Source organism: Somniosus microcephalus, chromosome 12, assembly GCF_052327205.1.
Source record: "Somniosus microcephalus isolate GS21.2 chromosome 12, FLI_Smic_1.0, whole genome shotgun sequence".
In the NCBI taxonomy this organism is placed as follows: Eukaryota; Metazoa; Chordata; class Chondrichthyes; order Squaliformes; family Somniosidae; genus Somniosus; species Somniosus microcephalus.
This window is the reverse complement of record NC_140998.1, coordinates 8,995,525-9,020,567: the sequence shown is the minus strand read 5'-3', so window position 1 is coordinate 9,020,567 and position 25,043 is coordinate 8,995,525. Positions and strand designations below refer to the sequence as shown.

Here is a 25,043-nt window from a genome sequence, read left to right as displayed (position 1 = left end):
AACTTTTACCCAGCAAGCACTTGAAATTAACCCCTTATATCATGTAGATTTCCTCAGATCCTACAGAGAGACGGGATCCTACAGGGTTCCCTGGGTCAGGTGGCTACCCATGATCCCGCACGCATTCACATATGTTTTAGCCGTGGCTTAGTGGGTCGCTCTCTCGCCTCTGAGTCAGAAGGTTGTGGGTTCAAGTCCCACTCCAGAGAATTGAGCACAAAAATCTAGGCTGACACTCCCAGTGCAGTACTGAGGGAGTGCTGCACTGTTAGAGGTGACGTCTTTCGAATGAGATGTAAAACTGAGGCCCCGTCTGCTCTTTCAAGTGGATGTAAAAGATCCCACGGCACTATTTCGTGGAAGAGCAGGGGAGTTCTCCCCGGTGTCCTGGCCAATATTTATCCCTTAATCAACGTCACTAAAAAAAAGAACAGATTATCTGGTCATTATCACGTTACTATTTGTGGGAGCTTGCTGTGCGCAAATTGGCTGCCGCATTTCCTAGATTACAACAGTGGCTACACTTCAAAAGTGCTTTGGGATGTCCTGAGGTCATGAAAGGCGCTATATAAATACAAGTTTTTCTTTTTTTAATATGTACACGTACACACACAGGTACACACATGCATATATGTACACGTACAGACACAGGTACACATACATGCATGCTCACACACATACAGGTGCAGATGTACACATGCACGCATGTACATACTCACACATGTACATATACACACGCTCCCACAAACACATACCAGAGGTCAGAGGGGATCACCAAATGCTGCCCCACTTTGACCAGCCCGAGCAATGAAGCTGCAGCCTTGCTACACTGTGTGGTTCAGTACCACACTGGGCAGGGGAGTGGCACTGACCCACTGTACCATTGGAGGGGAGGCTGGTTTCTAAATAAACCCTTTCCCCCTGTACTCTACCCAAAGGCAAAGACCAAGGAGCAGAACAGGACAATCGAGAAGTTGAGCGAATCCCTGGAGAAACTGGAGACAATAAAGGAGAAAGCTGCTCGGAAGGTGGTGACCCTGAGATCGGAGCTGGACCAGGTGGAGCACGGGGTTTGGGAGAGGAGCGAGCGGGATCAGGGCACGCTGGCCGCTCTCGGTAACGAGCTCCGCTCCACAAAGAGAGCGCTGGAGGAGGTAGCGCGGCGAGAGAGAGAGGTGGGTCCGTGAGGGGAGACTGTGTTAGAATCAGAGAATCATAGACATTTACAGCGCAGAAGGAGGCCATTCAGCCCATCGTGTCTGTGCCGGCCAAGAAAGAGCTATCCAGCCTAATCCCACTTTCCAGCTCTTAGTCCGTGGCCCTGTACGTTACGGCACTTCCAGTGCATATCCAAGTTCTTTTTAAATGCAATGAGGGTCTCTGCCTCTACCACCCTTTCAGGCAGTGAGTTCCAGACCGCAACACCCTCTGGGTGAAGAAGGTTCTCCTCAACTCCCCTCTAACCACACAGAGTTTGATTTAATAGCCATTACAGAAACATGGTTGCAGAGTGACCAAGGTTGGGAACTAAACATTCCAGGATATTTGACTTTTAGAAGAGACAGGCAGAATGGAAAAGGAGATGGGATAGCCCCGATAATAAAGAAGGGAATAAAGACAGTAGAGAGAAAGGATCTTGGCTTGGAAAAACAAAATGTAGAATCAGTTTGGGTGGAGCTAAGAAGCAACCAGGGGCAGAAAACACTAGTGGGACTAGTCTGTAGGTCCCCTAACAGTGGTTGTAGTGTCGGGCAGCGTATAAAGCAGGAAATTAGAGATGCGTGTAACAAGGGTAATACAGTAATCATGGGGGACTTTAACTTTCATATAGACTGCGCAAACCAAATTTTGCAGAAATAGTGCAGAGAAAGAGTTCATGGAATGCATTCAAGATAGTTTTCTAGATCAGTATGTCAAGGAACCTACAAGAGAATTGGCTATTTTAGATCTAGTACTGTCCAATGAGGCAGGGTTAATTAATAACCTTGTAGACAAGGAGCAGCTGGAGAGCAGTGATCATAATATGATCAAATTTTACGATGAGTTCGAGACTGATTTAGTTAAGTCCGAAACTAGGGTCCTAAACCTGAATGAAGCAAACTATTTTGAGAGGCGAATTGGCTAAGGTAGGTTGGGAAACTAGATTAAAAGATATGACAGTAGAAAACCAATGGCAAACATTTAAAGAAATCATTCATAATTCGCAATGAATATACATTCCCTTAAGGAATAAAACCCTACAGGAAAAATGGTCCAACCGTGGCTAACAAGAGAAATTAAAGATAGTATTAGATTAAAGGAAGAGGTTTATAATATTGCCAAAAAGAGCAGTAAGCCTGAGAATTGGGAGGATTTTAGAATTCAGCAAAGGACCAAGAAATTGATAAAGGAAGGGAAAATACAATACGAGAGTAAACTAGTGAGAGACATAAAAACAGACTAAAAGCTTCTATAGGTATGTAAATAGGAAAAGATTAGTGAAAGTAAATGTGGGTCCCTTACAGGCTGAGACAGGGGAAATTATAATGGGGAATAAGGAAATGGCAGAGAAATTAAACAAATACTTTGTGTCTGTCTTCACGGAAGAAGATGCAAAAAACCTCCCGGAAATAGTGGAGAACCGAGAGTCTAGCGAGAATGAGGAACTGAAAGAAATTAGTCTTAGTAAAAAAATTGTACTGGAGAAATTAATGTGGCTGAAAGCCATTAAATCCCCTGGACCTGATGGCCTACATCCTAGGGTTTTGAAAGAGTTGGCTATAGAGATAGTGGATGCATTGGTTGTCATTTTCCAAAATTCCCTAGATTCTATAACTGTTCCTGTGGATTAGAAGGTAGCAAATGTAACCCCACTATTTAAGAAAGGAGGGAGAGAGAAAACAGGGAACTACAGACCAGTTAGCCTGACATCAGTAGTAGGGAAAATGCTAGAATCTATTATTAAGGATGTGGTAACAGGGGACTTAGAAAATAATAATAGGGTTGGGCCGAGTCAACATGGATTTATGAAAGGGAAATCATATTTGACGAATCTGTTCATTTTTTGAAGTTGTAACTAGCAGAATAGATAAGGGGGAACCAGTGGATGTGGTGTATTTGGATTTTCAGAAGGCATTCGATAAGATGCCACACAAGAGGTTATTAAACAAAATTAGGGCTAAGTGAGTGAGCAAGAACATGGCAAATGGAATGTGGGGCAATGTGAAGTTATCCACTTTGGTAGGAAAAATAGAAAAGCAGAGTATTTTTTAAATGGTGAGAGATTGGGAAATGTTGGTGTTCAGAGGGACCTGGGTGTCCTTGTACACGAATCATTGAAAGTTAACATGCAGGTACAGCAAGTAATTAGGAAAGCAAATGGTATGTTGGCCTTTATTACAAAGGGATTAGATTATAAGAATAAGGAAGTCTTACTGCAATGATACAGGGCCCTGGTGAGACCACACCTGGAGTACTGTGTACAGTTTTGGTCTCTTTACCTAAGGAAGGATATACTTGCCATAGAGGGAGTGCAACGAAGGTTCACCAGACTGGTTCCTGGGATGGGGGGATTGTCCTATGAGGAGAGATTGAGTAGACTGGGCCTATATTCTTTGGAGTTTAGAAGAATGAGAGGTGATCTCATTAAAATGAATAAAATTCTTACAGGGCTCGACAGGGTAGATGCAGGGAGGATGTTTCCCCTGGCTGGGGGGTCTAGAACCAGGGGTCACAGTCTCAGAATAAGGGGTCGGCCATTTAGGACTGAGATGAGGAGAAATTTCTTCATTCAGAAGGTGGTGAATCTTTGGAATTCTCTACCCCAGAGGGCTGTGGAGCCTCAGTCGTTGAGTATATTCAAAACAGAGATCGATAGATTTTTGGATATTAAGCGAATCAAGGGATATGGGGATAGTGCAGGAAGGTGGAGTTGAGGTCGAAGATCAGCCATGATCTTATTGAATGGCGGAGCAGGCTCAAGGGACCGAATGGCTGACTCCTGCTCCTAGTTCTTATGTTTTAATCCTTTTACCAATTACTGTAAATCTATGCCCCCTGGTTATTGATCTGTGCTAAAGGAAATAGGTCCTTCCTATCCATTCTATCCAGGCCCCTCATAATTTTAAGTCTCCCCTCAGCCTCCTCTGTTCCAAAGAAAACAACCCCAGCCTATCCAATCTTTCCTCATAGCTAAAATCCCCCAGTCCCGGCAACATCCTCGTAAATCTCCTCTGTACCCTCTCTAGTGCAATCAGATCCTTCCTGTAATGTGGTGACCAGAACTGTACGCAGTACTCTAGCCGTGGTCCAACTAACGTGTTATCTTTGTCCTCTAGACTTGACTATTCCAATGCACTCCTGGCTGGCCTCCCATCGTCCACCCTCCATGAACTTGAGCTCATCCAAAACCCGGCTGCCCAACTCGCACCCAGTCCCGTTCACCCATCACCCCCTGTGCTCACTGACCCGTGTCCTAACTCACACCCAGTCCCGTTCACCCATCACCCCCTGTGCTCACTGCCCCGTGTCCTAACTCACACCCAGTCCCGTTCACCCACCACCCCCTGTGCTCACTGCCCCGTGTCCTAACTCGCACCCAGTCCCGTTCACCCATCACCCCCTGTGCTCACTGCCCCGTGTCCAAACTCACACCCAGTCCCGTTCACCCATCACCCCCTGTGCTCACTGCCCCGTGTCCTAACTCGCACCCAGTCCCGTTCACCCATCACCCCCTGTGCTCACTGCCCCGTGTCCTAACTCACACCCAGTCCCGTTCACCCATCACCCCTGTGCTCACTGCCCCGTGTCCTAACTCACACCCAGTCCCGTTCACCCATCACCCCTGTGCTCACTGCCCCGTGTCCTAACTCACACCCAGTCCCGTTCATCCATCACCCCCTGTGCTCACTGCCTCGTGTCCTAACTCACACCCAGTCCCGTTCACCCACCACCCCCTGTGCTCACTGCCCCGTGTCCTAACTCACACCCAGTCCCGTTCACCCATCACCCCCTGTGCTCACTGCCCCGTGTCCTAACTCACACCCAGTCCCGTTCACCCATCACCCCTGTGCTCACTGCCCCGTGTCCTAACTCACACCCAGTCCCGTTCACCCATCACCCCCTGTGCTCACTGCCCCGTGTCCTAACTCACACCCAGTCCCGTTCACCCATCACCCCCTGTGCTCACTGCCCCGTGTCCTAACTCACACCCAGTCCTGTTCACCCATCACCCCCTGTGCTCGCTGCCCCGTGTCCTAACTCACACCCAGTCCCGTTCACCCATCACCCCCTGTGCTCGCTGCCCCGTGTCCTAACTTACACCCAGTCCTGTTCACCCATCACCCCCTGTGCTCACTGCCCCGTGTCCTAACTCACACCCAGTCCCGTTCACCCATCACCCCCTGTGCTCGCTGCCCCGTGTCCTAACTCACACCCAGTCCTGTTCACCCATCACCCCCTGTGCTCACTGCCCCGTGTCCTAACTCACACCCAGTCCCGTTCACCCATCACCCCCTGTGCTCACTGCCCCGTGTCCTAACTCACACCCAGTCCCGTTCACCCATCACCCCCTGTGCTCACTGCCCCGTGTCCTAACTCACACCCAGTCCTGTTCACCCATCACCCCCTGTGCTCACTGCCCCGTGTCCTAACTCACACCCAGTCCCGTTCACCCATCACCCCTGCGCTCGCTGACCTACGTTGGCTCCTGGTCCGGCAACGCCTCGATTTTAAAATTCTCATCCTTCTTTTCAAATCCCTCCATGGCCTCTCCCTCCCTATCTCTGTAACCTCCTCCAACCCTCCAAGATCTCTGTGCTCCTCCAATGCTAGAATCTTGCAATCCCTGATTTTAATCGCTCCACCATTGGCGGCCGTGCCTTCAGCTGCCTGGGTCCTAAGCTCTGGAATTCCCTCCCTAAACCTCTCCGCCTCGCTACCTCTCTCCATCTCTACCTCTCTTTCCTCCTTTAAGACTCTCTCTAAAACTGACCTCTTTGACCAAGCTTTTGGTCACCTGCCCTAATATCTCCTCATGTGGCTCGGTGTCAAAGTTTGTTTGATAATCGCTCCTGTGAAGCACCTTGGGACGTTTTACTGCATTAAAGGCACTATATAAATGCAAGTTGTTGTTGTTGTGTGAGCCTAGACTTCAAAGGGCTGGATTTCCCTGAGAACTCAAAATAAAAATCTGGTCTCAGTAAAAGTGACCATGAAGCTGTCGGGTTGTCGTAAATACCCGACTGGTTCACTAATGTCCTTTAGGGAAACCTGCCGTCCTTACCCGGTCTGGGCCTACATGTGACTCCAGTCCACAGCAATGTGGTTGACTCCTAACTGCCCTCTGAAGTAAGTCACTCAGTTGCATCAATAAAACCGCCACAAAGAATAACAAGAGCTCACGGACTGTGGTGGTTGAAGAAGGAGGCCCACCACTACCTTCTCCAGGGCAACGAGGGATGGGCAATAAATGCCGGCCTTGCCAGCGACGCCCACATCCTCAGAATGAAATATAAACAGTGATGATGTCTGCCGTCCTTCCGCCGAGTCTGATGCTGATGTTTGTTTTTGCAGTTGGTGGATTTCCGCGAGTTTGTAACGAGAGCTCTGGGATTCGACACAAACAGCATGGCGGTTCCTGACGAAAGGATCTACCTTCAGTTGAAGGACCTCGTGCAGGCCCAGCGAAGCCGCAGCGCGTCGGCGCTCCACTCGAGGAGCTCGCTGCGCGGGACGGCCGAGGGATTCGGGGTTGGGTACGTGGGATCCTGGCCATTGCACAGCCCTCCTCCCGACTGGGACCAGCGCAGGTCTGAACCCAGCTCTCCACCCAGGAACTACAGCGGGGCTCCCCGGTAAATGCCTTTCCAACACGGTACAGCGGGCATGTGCCCAGCTTCTGTAACTCACCCCACCCCCGCCGACCACTCGCCTGATGCATGTGTGTGTGCACAAGTGTGTATCGATGTGCACAAATGTATGCCTATGTGCACAAGTGTGAGTCTATGTGCATCATACGTGCATGCTTTTTTGTGAGTGTGTATCAACATATGAACTGCTAGACATAAGAACATAAGAATTAGGAGCAGGAGTAGGCCATATGGCCCCTCGAGCCTGCTCCGCCATTCAATAAGATCATGGCTGATCTTCGACCTCAACTCCACTTTCCTGGAGTCCAAAAATCTATCGATCTCAGCCTTGACTATACTCAATGATTCAGCATCCACAGCCCTCTGGGGTAAAGAATTCCAAAGATTCACCACCCTCTGAGTGGAAAAATTCCTCCTCATCTCTGTCTTAAATGGCCGACCCCTCACCCTGAGACTATCTCCTAGTTCTCGACTCTCCAGCCAGGGGAAACAACCTCTCAGCATCTACCCTGTCAATCCCCCTCAGAATCTTGTATGTTTCAATGAAATCACCTCTCATTCTTCTAAACTCCAGAGAGTATCGGCCCATTCTACACAATCTCTCCTCACAGGACAGCCCTCTCATCCCAGGTATCAATCTAGATGATAAAAGTAAGAAGTCACACAACACCAGGTTATAGTGCAACAGTTTTATTTGAAATCACAAGTTTTCGGAGCGCTGCTCCTTCGTCAGGTGAAGTGGAGAGATGCATAAAGACACAGCTTATATAGTCAGAGAATAATGCCAGATGATTACAGGTAATCTTTCTAACTGCCATTTATCACACCTTGGCAGAGAGATAATCACAGCAATCAAAGGTGTGAATGGTGTCCAAACAGGTCAGTCAGGAAAACATTACATCAAAGAACAATGAGGTGGGGTCACAAGGGGTCAAATGTTGCAGATGCTGAGGTTTGTATGAAAAACAAAAAACAGACAAAAAAACATTTTTTTTTGCTGGAAATCACAGCAGGTCCGGCCGCATCTGTGTAGAGAGAACAAGCCAATAATGACTCGAGTCTGGGTGACCCTACGTCAGGTGGGGTTACATGTAGTGTGACATGAACCCAAGAGCCCGGTTGAGGCCGTCCTCATGAGTGCGGAACTTGGCTATCAGTTTCTGCTCTATGATTTTGCGTTGTCGTGTGTCTCGAAGGCCGCCTTGGAGAATGCTTACCTGAAGATCGGAGGCTGAATGTCCTTGACTGCTGAAGTGTTCCCCGACTGGGAGGGAACACACCTGCCTGGCGATTGTTGCACGGTGTCCGTTCATCCGTTGTCACAGTGTCTGCATGGTCTCGCCGATGTACCATGCTCCGTTCCTGCAACGTATGAGGTAGACAACATGTTCTCATTGAAAGCAGGGTAATTTGCTGCAAACGATGGTCTGTTTGAGGTTAGGTGGCTGTTTGAAGGCAAGTAGTGGAGGCGTGGGGATGGCCTTAGCGAGGTGTTCGTCGTCATCGATGACATGTTGAAGGCTGCGAAGAACATGGCGTAGTTTCTCTGCCCCGCAGCAAATTACCCAGCTTTCAGGAGAACAGCGACCACGACACCACACAACCCTGCCACGGCAACCTCTGCAAGACATGCCAGATCATCAACACAGATACCATCATCACACGTGAGGACACCACCCACCAGGTACATGGTACATACTCATGTGACTCGGCCAACGTTGTCTACCTCATACGTTGCAGGAAAGGATGCCCCGGAGCATGGTACATCGGCGAGACCATGCAGACACTGTGACAACGGATGAACGGACACCGTGCAACAATCGCCAGGCAGGAGTGTTCCCTCCCAGTCGGGGAACACTTCAGCAGTCAAGGACATTCAACCTCCGATCTTCAGGTAAGCATTCTCCAAGGCGGCCTTCGAGACACACGACAACGCAAAATCATAGAGCAGAAACTGATAGCCAAGTTCCGCACTCATGAGGACGGCCTCAACCGGGCTCTTGGGTTCATGTCACGCTACATGTAACCCCACCTGACGTAGGGTCACCCAGACTCGAGTCATTATTGGCTTGTTCTCTCTACACAGATGCGGCCGGACCTGCTGTGATTTCCAGCAAAAAAAAATGTTTTTTTGTCTGTTTTTTGTTTTTCATACAGACCCCAGCATCTGCAACATTTGACCCCTTGTGACCCCACCTCATTGTTCTTTGATGTAATGTTTTCCTGACTGACCTGTTTGGACACCATTCACACCTTTAATTGCTGTGATTATCTCTCTGCCGAGGTGTGATAAATGGCAGTTAGAAAGATTACCTGTAATCATCTGGCATTATTCTCTGACTATATAAGCTGTGTTTTTATGCATCTCTCCACTTCACCTGACGAGGAGCAGCGCTCCGAAAGCTTGTGATTTCAAATAAAACTGTTGGACTATAACCTGGTGTTGTGTGACTTCTTACATTTGTCCACCCCAGTCCAACACCGGCATCTCCACACCATAGACGATAAAAGGTCCATTTAGAGCCATACAGCACAGGAGGCCATTCGGCCCGTCGAGCCCGTGCCGGCTCTCTGCAAGAGCACTTCAGCTCGTCCCACTCCCCCGCCCTTTCCCCGTAACCCTGCAAATTTTTTTCCTTCAGATACTTATCCAATTCCCTTTTGAAAGCCATGATTGAGTCTGCCTCCACCACCCTTTCAGGCCGTGCATTCCAGATCCTAAACACTCGCTGCGTAAAAATGTTTTTCCTCATGTCGCCTTTGGATCTTCTGACAATCACCTTAAATCTGTGTCCTCTGGTCCTCCCGAGCACACTGCACTCTCCACACTTCATGTCTCAAATTACTCACATACGGTGTCCCAAAATATTGGCCCAAAATCTGCGGTCGGAGGCTTCCCATGGGTGGATGCCTCCGACCTGTAGAAAATCTCCGCATTTACCTGGTGGCCCAGGAGGTATGGAGACTTGCGACCCTGGGCCTCTCCAGGTACCCGCGGGCAGAGACCCACGTATCCCAGGGGCACAGGCGGTTTGCAAGCGGATCACGGGGGCCGGCCCAACCAATAAAAGAAGGGAATCCCCATTCATACTTCTGGGAGTTCCGTACGTATAGATTCCCCATAAGTATGAATGGGGATCACTTAAAAAGTACACCAACACATGAAATAAATTTTTTTAAATTACAGGGGAGAAATTCAGTATCGCCCCATTTGGGGCGCAATTATCGGCCGGGCGCAAAGTTTAGCGCCTGGCGCTAATTATCGCCTCCGACTGCAAACTTGGCTTCTACCGCCTCTGGAGGTGATTGGAGCACTAAATCAGGCGCTACACACCTGTCTTAAGACACTAACGCCAAGGAGCGAGGCGCTACCTCAGAGCGCTGGCGAAGCTCATGTGATGTCAGTCAGCAATGGAACACAGACACACTGGCGCCGGCCAGTTCTTAAAGGGGAGGGTCGATCTTGCTCTCCATCCACACCCTGCTCATTGCAGCCTTGAATCTCGGCCTGTATCTCAGCCAGGAGAGACCTGTACATCAAATCTGCTGGAAAGAACAATGGAGAGGCCCAGGGAAAGAGCTCAGAGTGCAGCCCCCACAGTCTCTTCTAAATCGATACAAGGGCAAATCAAAATGAACCTGCAAAGTGCTGCTCAGTCCCCAAAACTCCTTCACACAGCGTTGAATCTCTCCAGAAGTCTCTCTCTCTCACTCAGAATGTGTGGCGGAAAGATTGCGCCAACAAAAAGAGGCAGGAAGCGGTCGCCTTTAAATAGCACTCCCCCAGTCCCTTCCAGACTGCAAAACGCTCCCCTCAACCTGTCGTTGCTAGCGGCATGCGGTAAGGCAGGGGGCGCCACTCAATATCCGGTCCGGGGCGCTACTGGGGCGTTGCGCACTCAACTGACATCACGATCTGCCGGCGCAGGAGATCGCGGCGGTAGTGTTTAGCGCCGCTGCAAAATGTCTGGTCAATTTCGTGAACAGCGCAAACATCGCCGCGCCCGGGCGCTAGTTGCTTTGCGCCCCATTAGCGCCCTCTTGAGGCACTAACGGGAGGCACAAACCAACCGAATTTTTCCCCCGACATCTTTAAAATTAATTAAAATGCCACTTAGTTAAATTCCCCTGGCTGGAGGGCTGTGGATGCTGAGTCTTTGAGTATATTCAAGGCTGCGATCGATAGATTTTTGGACTCTAGGGGAATCGAGGGATATGGGGATAGTGCAGGAAAGTGGAGTTGAGGTTGAAGATCAGCCTGATCTTATTGAATGGCGGAGCAGGCTCGAGGGACTGTATGGCCGACTCCTGTTCCTATTTCTTATGTTCTTATGTTCTTAAATATTTTAAACAAAATTTTAATTTTTTGTAAAAAAATGTATATGTTTTAACGGGGCTAAAAATAAACTTACCTTATTGGACTGGGTTTTTAATGTATAAATGAATGATAAAACTTTATTTTTCTATTTTTTAAAACTCTTACACTCGCAAAAGCCGACCTCACGCTGCTTGTAGCAGGTGTAAGAATTTCACAGGCATTCAGTGGGCGGAATAGCCCAACTCGCCCCCCGCAGAGGCCCATCTCCCGGGGACGTGGATCATCGGCCAAGAGGATTCTTGACAGATCGCAGGTTCTGGGTTTTCACCTGTACTTCGCCTGCCTAAACCCGGAACTTGCGCGGCCCCTACGGGCACGTACACACCTCGTAGGCACCCGTGGGGGTCGCAAAATACGGCCCATTATTTTCTGAAAGTAACCTGTCAGTTTGTGTGACATGCCTGAGTTCGCCAGCTTTGGCCAACCGGTGAGACCAAGTCCTCCCCCGCCTTACCTGATGTCCAGCACTGGATGGTGGGCAGTGGCCAGAATCCTGGCTGACCGTCCCCTCCTTCAGCCCAGGGAACTGAGGACAAAATTGTGAGTGCCCTTTCTGAGCTCAGCTACCTGAGCATAGGCCAGGCATCAAACCTGGGATCTTCCTGGTCGTGTGACTCAGGACCACACTGGGCCTTTACCCGCTAGAGGGAGAGAAAGGGTGGAGGGGTTATGGTAAATTCCGCAAAGGACATCGGGTGGGAGTGAGTCCTCTTGGTCTGCAGTGAGTGTTGCCTCGCAGGGGTAGTGAGGCACTGGAGAAGGAGCAAAAAAGATTTACAAGGATACCAGAACTGAGAGGTTATACCCATCAGGAAAGACTGGGCAGGCTGGGTCGCTAGAAAAGAGAAGGCTGAGGGGTGACCCAATAGAGGTCTTTAAAATTACGAAGGGGTTTGATAGGGTAGACGTAGAGAAAATGCTTCCATTTGTGGGGGAGACCAGAACCAGAGGCCATCAATATAAGAGAGTCACTAATAAATCCAATAGGGAATTCAGGAGAAACTTCTTTACCCAGAGAGTGGTGAGAATGTGGAGGTGAATAGTATAGATGCATTTAAGGGGAAGCTCGATAAACACGAGGGAGAAGGGAATAGAAGGATATCTTGATGGGATGAGATGAAGAGGGGTGGGAGGAGGCTCGTGTGGAGAATAAACACCGGCATGGACCAGATGGGCCGAATGGCCTGTTTCTGTGCTGTACATTTTATATAATTCTGTGTGAGGCACCTCGTGTGTTGTAAACGTCAGTAGTTCTACTTTCGGCCTGCTTAAGCTTAATTGTGTCAACTGTTTTTAAAAAAAAATACTTCTGTCGTTTTAAAATAAAAAATCAAGTTTTAATAAAACCTCTGTGCCTCCCTGAAGCGGTTTGGACGTAGGCTAAGGTAATGGGATGAAGGTTAAGGTAACGGGAATGTTGCTGGGGCACGAGGGGGGTGGCCGTATTTACAGTGACGGTATAAAGGAGCAGCATTAACACCGGGGGTGCACTCCCGTGGGTCACGCCATTTGTTCCGGGGGGTGGGGGTGGGTGGCGGGGGGGGTTCCGAGGCTGTTCAGTCAAAGTTACAGTGGATGAGTGGGAGGGACCCCAGGGGAAATTAACCCCATCGTGTCTGTCGCTGCCTTTTACTCTGGTTTTAACCCATCTCCTCTACAGTTTCACGGGTGCCGGATTCTCTTTTAATATATCATTTTTCAAGAAGTGGGCGAGGCCAGCATTTATTGCCCATCCCTAATTGCCTTTGAGAAGGTGGTGGTGAGCCGCCTTCTTGAACCGCTGCAGTCCGTGTGGTGAAGGTGCTCCCACAGTGCTGTTAGGGAGGGAGTTCCAGGATTTTGACCCAGCGACGATGAAGGATCGGCGATATACTTCTAAGCCAGGATGGTGTGTGACTTGGAGGGGAACTTGGAGGTGGTGGTGTTCCCATGCGCCTGCTGCCCTTGATGGTGGAGGTCGTGGGTTTGGGAGGTTCTGCCGAAGAATTTCAATCAACCGGATCCTATCTCACTCAGTCCGATCTGCCACAGCACCGAAGTGGCTCTTATCAAACTCACAAATGACATCCTTTGTGACTGTGATAAACATAGAAACATAGAAGATAGGAGCAGGAGTAGGCCATTCGGCCCCTTGAGCCTGCTCCGCCATTCAATGAGATCATGGCTGATCATCCAAATTAATCCACTGGTTCTCCCTTATCTATTCGACCAGTCACATCCTCAAAAAATTCCAGTAGATTAGTCAAGCATGATTTACCTTTTGTAAATCCATGTTGACTTTGTCCGATCTTGTCACTGTTTTCCAAGTGCTCTGCTATTACATCTTTTATAATGGACTCTAGCATTTTCCCCACTACCGATGTCAGGTTTACCGGTCTATAATTCCCCGTTTTCTCTCTACCACCTTTTTTAAATAGTGGGGTTACATTCGCTACCCTCCAATCCATGGGAACTGTTCCAGAGTCTATAAAATTTTGGAAGATGACCAGCAATGCATCTACTATTTCTAGGGCCACTTCCTTAAGTACCCTAGGATGTAGATTATCAGGCCCTGGGGATTTATCGGTCTTCAATCCCGTCAATTTCCATAACACCATTTCCCTACAAATACTGATTTCATTCAGTTCCTCCCTCTCATTAGACCCTATGTTCCCTGACATCTTTCAGAGGTTACTTGTGTCCTCCTTTGTGAAGACAGAATCAAAGTATATATTTAATTGGTTTGCCATTTCTTTGTTCCCCATTATAAATTCCCCTGATTCTGACTGCAAGGGACCTACGCTTGACTTCACCAATCTTTTTCTCTTTACATAGCTATAGAAGCTTTTACAGTCAGTTTTTATGTTCCCTGAAAGCTTACTCTCATACTCTATTTTCCCCCTCTTAATTAATCCCTTTGTCCTCCTTTGCTGAATCCTAAACTGCTCCCAATCCTCAGGTTTGCTGCTTTTTCTGGCCAATTTATATGTCCTCTCCTTGGATCTTATGCTATCCCTAATTTCCCTTGTTAGCCGATGTTGAGTCACCTTTTTTGTTTTAATTTTATGCCAAAGAGGGATGAACAAATTCTGTAATTCAGCCATGCGATCTTTAAATGTTTGCCATTGCCTATCCACCGTCAAACCTTTAAGTAATGTTCCCCAATCCATCCTAGCCAATTTGTGCCTCATACTATCATAGTTTCCTTTATTTAAATTCAGGACCCCAGTCTCTGAGTCAACTACTTCACTCTCCATCTTAATGAAGAATTCTGTCATACTATGATCGCTCCTCCCCAAGGGGCCTCGCACAACAAGATTGCTAAGTAATCCTTTCTCATTACATAATACCCAGTCTAAGATGGCCTGATCTCTAGTTGGTCCCTCGACATATTGGTCTAGGAAACCATCCCGTAAACACTCTAGCAATTCCTCCTCCATGGTATTGTTACTAATTTGGTTAGCCCAATCTATATGTAGATTAAAATCACCCATGATAACTGCTGTGCCCTTATTGCACGCGTCTCTAATTTCCTGTTTAATGCCATCCCCAACCTCAGCATTACTGTTTGAGGGTCTGTATATAACTCCCACTAATGTTTTCTGCCCCTTGGTATTTCTCAGCTCTACCCATACAGATTCCACATCATCAGAGCTAATATCCTTCCTTACTATAGTGTTAATCTCCTCTTTAACCAGCAATGCTACCCCACCTCCTTTTCCTTTATGCCTGTCCTTCCTGAATATTGAATACCCCTGGATGTTGAATTCCCAGTCTTGGTCACCCTTGAGCCATGTTTCTGTAATCCCAATTATATCATATCCGTTTACATCTATTTGTGCAGCTAATTCATCCACCTTATTATGAATGCTCCTCGCATTAAGACACAAAGCCTTCAGGCTTGTTTTTTCAACACTCTTAGTCCTTTTAGAATTATTATTTACTGTGGCCCTGATTGATTTACACCCTTGATTTCTCTGCATTCCACTTTTGCTTTTTTCCTTCCTGTCTTTTGCTTCTATCCTTGCTTTCCTTTCCTCTGTCTCCCTGCACAGGTTCCCAACCCCCTGCCATTTTAGTTTAAACCCTCCCCAACAGCACTAGCAAACACTCCCCCTAGGACATCGGTCCCGGTCCTGCCCAGGTGCAAACCGTCCAGTTTGTACTGCTCCCACCTCCCCCAGAACCGGTTCCAATGTCCCAGGAAGTTGAATCCCTCCCCCTTGCACCATTCCTCTAGCCACGTATTCATCTGAAATATCCTTCTATTTCTACTCTGATTAGCACGTGGCACTGGTAGCAATCCTGAGATTACTACCTTTGAGGTTCTATTTTTTAATTTACCGCCTAACTCCCTATATTCAGCTTTTAGGACCTCATCCCGTTTTTTACCTATATCGTTGGTACCTAGGTAAACTATCCCTTCTCGTCCTTCTTGACTTGGCGACAGCCTTTGACACGGTTGACCACTCCATCCCCCTCCAACGCCTCTCCACTGTCGTCCAGCGGGGTGGGACTGCACTCGCCTGGTTCCATTCTTATCTATCCAGTCATAGTAAGAGATTCACCTGCAATGGCTTCTCTTCCCGCTCCCGCACCATTACCTCTGGTGTCCCTCAAGGATCTATCCTCGGCCCCCTCCTATTTCTCATCTATATGTTGCCCCTTGGTGACATCATCCGAAAACACAGCATCGGTTTCCACATGTACGCTGATGACAGGTGGATGTAAAAGATCCCACGGCACTGACATGAATCAGTCATTCATGAAAGAAAGACTTATGAAATAATACTGAGCGGCCTGCGGGTGGCGCTGTCCAGGGAGAGTATAAATACTCGGGCACGGCGGGCCCAGCTTGCGCAGGACATTCTTAACAGGAACTAGTGAAGGACACAACTAGACCTCCATGTTGTAAAAGTCGATTAAAGCTTTGTTTAACGCTTAGACCAAGTGCCTAGTAGTTTTCTTACGTCAGGCACTATTTCGAAGAAGAGCAGGGGAGTTCTCCCCGGTGTCCTGGGGTCAATATTTATCCCTCAACCAACATCACTAAAAACAGATGATCTGGTCATTATCACATTGCTGTTTGTGGGAGCTTGCTGTGCGCACACTGACTGCTGCGTTTCCTATATTACAACAGTGACTACACTTCAAAAGTATTTCTTTGGCTGTGAAGCGCTTTGGGACGTCCCGAGGTGGTGAAAGGCTCTATAGAAATGCAAGTCTTCTTTCTTACAATAAGAATAAGCACAAGGTGTTAGTGAGTGATCTAAAGGCAGACAGCACAGTGTTTTACATTTTCAATGGTACCTGGTGCTCTGACTGGAATTTTCACACAAACACCACAGAATGAAGGAAGAGCTGTGTCATCATTCTCTCATGACATTTGCATCTCCACGACGATGAAGAGCTGGCCTGTGGTGCAGCCAGTCCATGCGGAGCCTTGTACTGCCTGCGAGCAGACCCGAGGAGATCCCTGCATTGACGGCCCTGCTTCAGGTGAGATGCCTCTTCATTCATCGTGCGTGTGTGTGCGAGTGTGCATGTGCATGTGCGCATGAGCATGCGTGTGCGTGTGTGGGTGCGTGTGTGAGTGTGTGAGTGTGTGTGTTTATACACTGTATGAATAGAACTGTGTTTATGTGGTAAACCATAAATGTATTTTGATGCTTTGGCAACATAAGATGTAACTTATCATGCCAATAAAGCTATTTTAATTGTAAAAATTGTAAAAAAAAATTGTGTGTGTGTGTGTGTGAGTGTCAGTGTGTGTGTCAGTGTGTGTGTGTGTGTGTGTGTGAACGTCAGTGTGTGTATGAGTGTGTGTGTGAGAGTGTGTGAGTGTGTGTGTGTGTGAGTGTCAGTGTGTGTGAGTGTGTGAATGTGTGTGTCTCAGTGTGTGTGTGTGTATGTATGTGTGTGTGAGTGTGTGCATGAGTGTGTGTGTGAGTTTGAGTGTGTGTGTGTGTGAGAGTTTGTGTGAGTATGTCTGAATGTGTAGGTGTGTGTGTGAGTGCGTGTGTGAGTGTGTGTGTGCGTGAGTGTGTGTGAGTGTGAGTGAGTGTTTGAGTGTGAGTGTGTGTGTGTGAGAGTGTGTGAGAGTGTGTGAGGGTGTGTGAGGGTGTGTGTGAGTGTGTGTGAGTGTGAGTGTGTGTGAGTGTGTGTGTGAGTGTGTGTGTGAGTGTGTGTGAGAGTGCGTGTGTGAGTGTGTGTGAGAGTGTGTGAGTGTGTGTGAGGGTGAGTGTGAGTGTGTGTAAGTGTGTGTGTGAGTGTGTGTGAGTGTGTGTGGCCCGCACTCCCCCCAACATTGACAACTTACCAGGAGAAAATCTGCATGGTCAAGGGATGAACGAGCCACACAGTTCAAACCAGACACTAACCCCGGGGAACCACAGCCACACGATACAACTGACAAACCCCAGCATAACTACCACGGAGGAAGCCACACATAGTTCCCCTACCATTCCCAGCCCACCAAGAGAAGAGCAGCATAGCCAGGAAGTGAGTGAGCCTTCCAGGGCCGACCAGCTTAGCCAGGAAGTGAGTGAGCCTTCCAGGGCCGACCAGACACATACCCCGGGATCACACAGCCAGATACAACCAAAAGATAAATTTTATCAATTAGAGATAGAGATGGTTAAACTTAGAGAGGAGGTCCTCAAATTGAATGACAAACAAAAGCAGGAGAGGGAGAGACACAAGAGAGAGCTGAATAGACTTGATAACCAGGTGAATCTACTTAAGAATCAGGTGAAAGAGCTGCAGGAAAAAGAAGAGAGCCATAGAGGAGAGAAAACACCATTAGACCAGCAACCAGAGACTAGAGATAAGACAAGACAGAGCCGGACGGAACGGCTGCACTCCCACACGGAACAAAAGCAACAGACACACAATACAAGGGGTGCCACACAGACCGACCAGCATGCTGACTCGCAATCTTCCCCCACCACCATGGAACCACAAGCGAGCCGCTCACAAGAGGTACGCACACACCAGACACCCCAGCCCAGCACACACACTATGAGTCCAGGCGAAAGCCACCAGACAGTAAACACAAACAAGGCTGACGTCGTAATACTCATAGACTCAAATGGGAAATTTCTATGGGAGAAAAAGCTCTTCCCTAGAAGTAAAGTAGAAAAGATTTGGTGCCCAACAACAGACAGAGCCATGGGATGGCTGACCAAAGCCAGATTAGGCTCCCCCCAACACATAATAATACACACGGGCACAAATGACCTAAAGGCCAAACAGAAAGAGGTAGCAACATCGCTCAGAGCAATGATTAGGAAGGCAAGCAGTACATTTCCAAACACTAGAATCACTGTTTCCACAATATTGCCGAGAACAGACTTCAACAACAACACAATTCATGAGATAAATGCCAGCATAGCAACAGAATGCGAATCAAACCACAACGTACACCTGGCCCAACACCCCACCCTCGATGAAGAATGTCTTTACGACCACGTCCACATCCAAAGGCAAAAAATATCGATCTTTGCTAAAGCCCTGAAGGACGTCGCTTTTAACCGGGTCCATACCCAGACTCCAAGAGGACCCCCCCCCCGACCACCAGAGATCAGCGGGGTACATATCAGGAACACTACAAAGACCACCACCACACCAACCGAGACCGGAGAGGATCCCCATGCAAAACAACATTATCAGACCTGCACCACTCCTGTCCCACAGGGGAATAGGACCGCTACCAGCCAGACAGAGGGAGAGATGCACAGGACGTACGCAATACCTCAGACAGAAACAATCCATTAAGAGACAATAAGCAGATGTGCAGCAGCATCTACTTCCGCCTTATGGATCAAGGACTAATTAATAGAAAGAACTGTAACCAAATTGTATTAACTTTTGTAGACAACTGGGGTGATCTTTTTTTTTCCCCACACTTAGACACGACAAACACGTACCACTCTTTAACCTATCATAGAAAAAGATAAAACTTAACATGAAATCCTTATATATTTCGACCTGGAATATCCAAGGTCTACGCTCTTCACTGCGAGAAGTGAAGAGTAGGACCCCAGAGTTCATAGAGGAAACTAAAGATCTAGATATTATCATTTTACAGGAAACTTGGTATAAAGGAAAAGGACACACCGGCTGTCCCCAAGGGTACACTGAGCTAGTGGTCCCCTCCAATAAATTACCAAGTGTAACCCAAGGCAGAGACTCCGGAGGCATACTGATCTGGTTTAAAACAGAACTTAAGAATTACATCAAATTTATAAAAAAGGGCGAAAACCATATGTGGCTCAAACTTGAGAGGGAGATTATCTCAAACACCCAAGATGTTTACATTTGCGCACTTTATATCCCTCCAATCGATTCCCCGTACTACAAAGAGGACACCTTCTCCAACATGGAGGGGGAAATTATCCAATACCAGGCCCAGGGGAACGTGTTGATCTGTGGGGACCTCAATTCAAGAACGGGCGAAGAACCAGACTTCACCAATAATCAGGGAAACAATTACGTATTCGGGAATAACCACTTTGACATCCCTTCCCTTCCATACAGGCATAACTGCGACAAGCAGTCAAATACCAACGGTAAACAGCTACTACAGCTCTGTCGAAACCTGGGTCTGTACATTGTCAATGGTAGGTTCATAGGAGACCTCCTAGGAAGATCGACCTACTGCTCACCTCTTGGCTGCAGCACAGTAGACTATATGATTACAGACTTGGACCCATCCTCTTTCAGAGCATTCACAGTCAAACCACAAACAACACTGTCAGATCACAGTCAAATTACTATGTTTCTCAAAAAGACAGAAACAAACAACATAGAAACACAACCCAGTAAACTGTACAACACCAAAAAATCGTACAGATGGGCCAAAAACGACACGGAAAAATACCAGAAAACAATTAGCAATGCATCAACTCAAGCTCTCTTAGACACCTTTCTGGATAACATATACACTCACAATAAAGAAGGCGTAAACCGGGCAGTTAGTAAACTAAACAATATTTTTGATAATTTGGCAACAAATGCAAACTTGAAAGCTCGCAAGAACAAACCCAAAACAAAAAACTATGAAAAATGGTTTGACCATGATTGCCATAACATGAGGAAAAAACTTAGAAAACTATCAAACCAAAAACACAGACATCCAGAAAACGAGGAATTACGCCTTACTTATTGTCAGACGCTAACACAATACAGAAACACACTCAGGACCAAAAAAGAGCAATTTATTAAGAATACACTCAGCTCCATGGAGGAATCCATTGAGTCGAATTGTTTCTGGGACAACTTGAAAACACTACACAAAAAACAACACGACGATTTGTCCATTCAAAATGGGGACACATGGGTAAACCACTTTGAAAAATTATACCAGAAAAACACACTAGGACCAGAGCAACACCAAATACGCAAAAAACTTGAAAAGCTTGAAATGGCCATAAAAGATAACCAAAACCCGCTAGACGCCATAATAACAGAAAAAGAACTTCTTGAAAAACTCAAGGACCTGCGACCAGGAAAAGCTTGCGGGACAGACGGCATACTAAACGAGATGATTAAACACGCAGACGACAAACTGAAACTGGCTATCCTAAAACTCTTCAACTTGGTTCTGAGTGTCGGTTATTTCCCTGACATCTGGAACAAAGGACTCATAACACCCATATACAAAAGTGGGGACAAAATCGACCCAAACAACTATCGAGGCATCTGTGTAAACAGTAACCTGGGGAAGGTATTCTGTAGCATCATAAACAAAAGACTTATAAACTTCCTTGAAGAGCACAATGTCTTGAGTAAAAGCCAAATTGGATTCCTGCCAAACTATAGAACATCTGATCATATCTTCACCCTACAGACCCTAATTGACAAACACGTTCACCATAACAAAAGCAAAATCTACGCATGCTTTGTAGATTTCCAGAAGGCTTTCGACTCCATCTGGCATGACGGTTTATTCCTGAAACTTATCGAAAGCGGGGTAGGAGGTAAAACATATGATGTAATTAAATCAATGTATACAAACAATAAATGTGCAGTTAAAATTGGAGACAAACAAACAAAATACTTCCCACAGGGGCGGGGGGTGACGCAGGGCTCGCCAATCTCACCGACACTCTTTAATATTTACATTAATGGATTGGCAAAACTACTTGAACAATCTACAGCACCCGGCCTCACCCTATATGAATCCAAGGTTAAATTCCTCCTCTATGCCGACGACCTGGTTCTGCTGTCACCAACTAAGGAGGGTCTACAGCAGAACCTGGACCTGCTGGAGTCGTACTGCCAGACTTGGGCCCTGACAATAAATCCCCAAAAAACCAAAGTCCTTGTGTTCCAGCAAAGATCCAAACAACATGGACCCACAATAAATTTCACAGTAGGAACAACCAAAATTGAACAAACCACTCACTACATATACTTGGGCTTAAAAATCAGTTCTACGGGAAACTTCAAACTGGCTGTGAATGAACTGAAAGAGAAAGCAAGAAGGGCTTTCTATGCCATCAAAAAATCAATCCAAATAGAAATCCCAATTAGCATTTGGCTCAAAATTTTCAAATCAGTAATTGAACCAATTGCACTCTATGGCAGTGAGGTCTGGGGACCACTAACACAACAAGATTTTGCAAAATGGGACAAACACCCAATTGAGATCCTACATGCGGAATTCTGTAAAAGTATCCTCCGGACTCAAAGGAAAACAGTAAACAACGCATGCAGGGCGGAACTAGGCCAATACCCATTAATAATCACTATCCAAAAAAGAGCCACCAAATTTTGGAATCACCTACAAATGAGCAACCCCCAATGCTATCACTACGACGCCCTGAAATGCCAAGAGCTGACCATAAAGAAGAATACCCTCAGTCAACTAGTCCTGGGACTCAATAAAGTAACTAATAACAATACTAACAATAACCAGCCCCAGGACAGTGACAGGGTAACACAAAGAATTCGACCCAACACAATCGTCGCTAAGCAAAAGGAAAAATATCTGTCATATTGGGCAGAAACAACAAAAACCCAAAGCAAACTCAATTGCTACTTGGCCCTAAACAGACAATACAACATAGCTGATTACCTGACCATGGTAAAGGATAACAAACTGAGAAGAACCTTGACAAGGTACAGACTTAGCGAACATAGCCTAGCGATCGAAAAAGGCAGACACAGGCAGACCAGGCTGCCAAGAGAAGACAGGATATGCTCTCACTGCAGTCAGGGAGTAGTTGAGACAGAGATGCACTTCCTCACAGCCTGTGGAAAATATCAGGGCATCAGAGAGAATTTCTATCAAAAATTCTCACAAATATGCCCTGAATTCAGAAATCTGACTGACAACCAAAAACTCCCATTCCTACTGGGGGAGGAGAGAAGCTGTGTAACACTGGCGGCACACTATGTTACAGCTTGCCATGAACAGAGGGACAACCAGTAAACTAAGACAAGAGTATATATAAACAAGGCGAAAATATATTTATAAACTCAGGGATATACCTGTTTATACACTGTATGAATGGAACCGCGTTTATGTGTTCAACCATAAATGTATTTTGATGCTTTGGCAACATAAGATGTACCTTATCATGCCAATAAAGCGATTTGTATTGTATTGTATTATTGTGTGAGAGTGTGTGAGTGTGTGTGTGAGTGTGAGAGTGTGTGAGTGTGTCTGAGTTTGTGTGTGAGAGTGTGTGAGAGTGTGTGAGGGTGTGTGAGGGTGTGTGTGTGTGTAAGTGTGTGTGTGAGAGTGTGTGAGTGTGTGTGTGAGTGTGAGAGTGTGTGAGTGTGTCTGAGTTTGTGTGTGAGAGTGTGTGAGAGTGTGTGAGGGTGTGTGAGGGTGTGTGTGAGTGTGAGTGTGTGTAAGTGTGTGTGTGAGAGTGTGTGAGTGTGTGTGTGAGTGTGAGAGTGTGTGAGTGTGTCTGAGTTTGTGTGTGAGAGTGTGTGAGAGTGTGTGAGGGTGTGTGTGAGTGTGAGTGTGTGTAAGTGTGTGTGTGAGTGTGTGTGAGTGTGTGAGTGCGTGTGTGAGTGTGAGAGTGTGTGAGTGTGTCTGAGTTTGTGTGTGAGAGGGTGTGAGTGAGTGTGAGTGTGTGTGTGAGTGTGTGTGTGTGAGAGGGTGTGAGTGTGTGTGTGAGTGTGAGAGGATGTGAGTGAGTGTGAGTGTGAGTGTGAGTGTGTGAGTGTGTGTGTTTGAGTTTGTGTGTGAGAGGGTGAGAGTGAGTGTGAGTGTGTGTGTGAGAGTGTGTGAGAGTGTGTGAGTGTGTGGGAGTGTGTGTGAGACTTTGTGTGTGTTTGTGAGTGTGTGTGTGTGTGAGGGAGTGTGAGTGTGTGTGTGAGTGTGGGGGAGAAATTCGGTATCGTCCCAATTGGGGCGTGAGTATCGGCCGGGCGCGAAATTTTGCGCCCGGCGCAAATTATCGCCACCTACTGGTAAATTGGCCTCCTTTGCCCCAGAAGGTGCTTGGAACGCTAAAACAGGCGCTGCACGACTGTCTTAAGGCGCTAAGCCGGAGGAGCGAGGCGCTACCTCCGAGGGTGGGCGCAGCGCAGGTGCGGCCAGTTAGCGATTGCACACAGACACGCTGGCGCCGGTCAGCTCTTAAAGTGGAGGGTCGATCTTGAATTGCAGCCACACCCTGCGCATCGGAGCCCTGAATCTCGGCCTGGACAGACCTGTTGCCACATTCTTAAGCCAAGGACCATGGAGAGGGCCAGGGAGCGAGAGCAGCGGTTCAGCGAGGGGGCCTTGGAGGCTCTGGTTGGCGCGATGGAGTGCAGGCGATCTCTCCTGTACCCGGACAGTGGCAGGAGGCCGCTGCCCAGCGACTATCGAAAAGCTTGGAGGGAGGTGGCTCACAGAGTGACATCCAGCAGCATGGTGCCTAGGACCCCTGTGCAATGCAGGAAGAAGTTCAACGACCTCACTCGGGTCATCAGGGTGAGTGCCCTTTTCAGAATCCTCTTCATCCCTGCACGTCGACCTCACTTTATGGCCAAAGGGTCCTGAAAGCCCCAATGCCCAGCCCTCATCCAACACCTATGGCCCTTTCAGGAAACTCACACGCACATTCAGCACTTTACACACTGTAAGGGCTATTCGACCATGGGAGGCAGTGCAGCCAAGATCAGGGCTTCACACTGTAAGGGCTATTTGACCATGGGAGGCAGTGCAGCCAAGATCAGGGCTTCACACTGTAAGGGCTATTCGACCATGGGAGGCAGTGCAGCCAAGATCAGGGCGTCACACTGTAAGGGCTATTCGACCATGGGAGGCAGTGCAGCCAAGATCAGGGCTTCACACTAAGGGCTATTCGACCATGGGAGGCAGTGCAGCCAAGATCAGGGCTTCACACTGTAAGGGCTATTCGACAATGGGAGGCAGTGCAGCCAAGATCAGGGCTTCACACTGTACTCAGAGTCCATCCTTTCTCTTGCAGGGCAAGCTGGTGCATAACAGGAGGCAGCAGCAATGGACCGGGGGAGGCCGGCCTCACCTTCAAGCCCTGACCGATCTGGAGCAGCGAGTCCAACGGATTATGGCAGGCCGGATGATTGGCCCCGTCGCCACTGGAGATGCCGACCCCGTTATGGACAGCAATGGTAAGGTCGTCACCTTTTTGACCTCTCTCCTTCCACTTGTTCCTCACACCAGCATCCTTTGCCACTTTCGAGCCAAATCAGTACATTGCAGCACTCATGCCTCCCTCGCTGCCGCCCTGTCCTCACGCTAAAGCCACTCTTGTACCTCCCTGCTTTCAGATGGTGAATCGCCAGGTGATTCACAAGCTGCCACTGTGAGTGATTCTGAAGGTGACGACGAGGAGAAAGCCGAACCATCA

At 47.7% G+C, this 25,043-nt stretch overlaps 1 protein-coding gene across 1 annotated transcript in view; it reads left to right on the top strand.

Annotated features, from left to right (window-relative positions):
• LOC147109013 (coiled-coil domain-containing protein 170-like) overlaps positions 1–7,516 on the top strand; it is a 399,974-nt gene extending 392,458 nt beyond the window's left edge. The window contains exons 12-13 of the mRNA XM_086004187.1: positions 939–1,175; positions 6,553–7,516. Of these exons, the coding sequence (XP_085860313.1) occupies positions 939–1,175; positions 6,553–6,837 (522 nt within the window). The 3' untranslated portion in view covers positions 6,838–7,516. The remainder of the gene's footprint in view (positions 1–938; positions 1,176–6,552) is intronic.
• Positions 7,517–25,043: the final 17,527 nt, after the last annotated feature.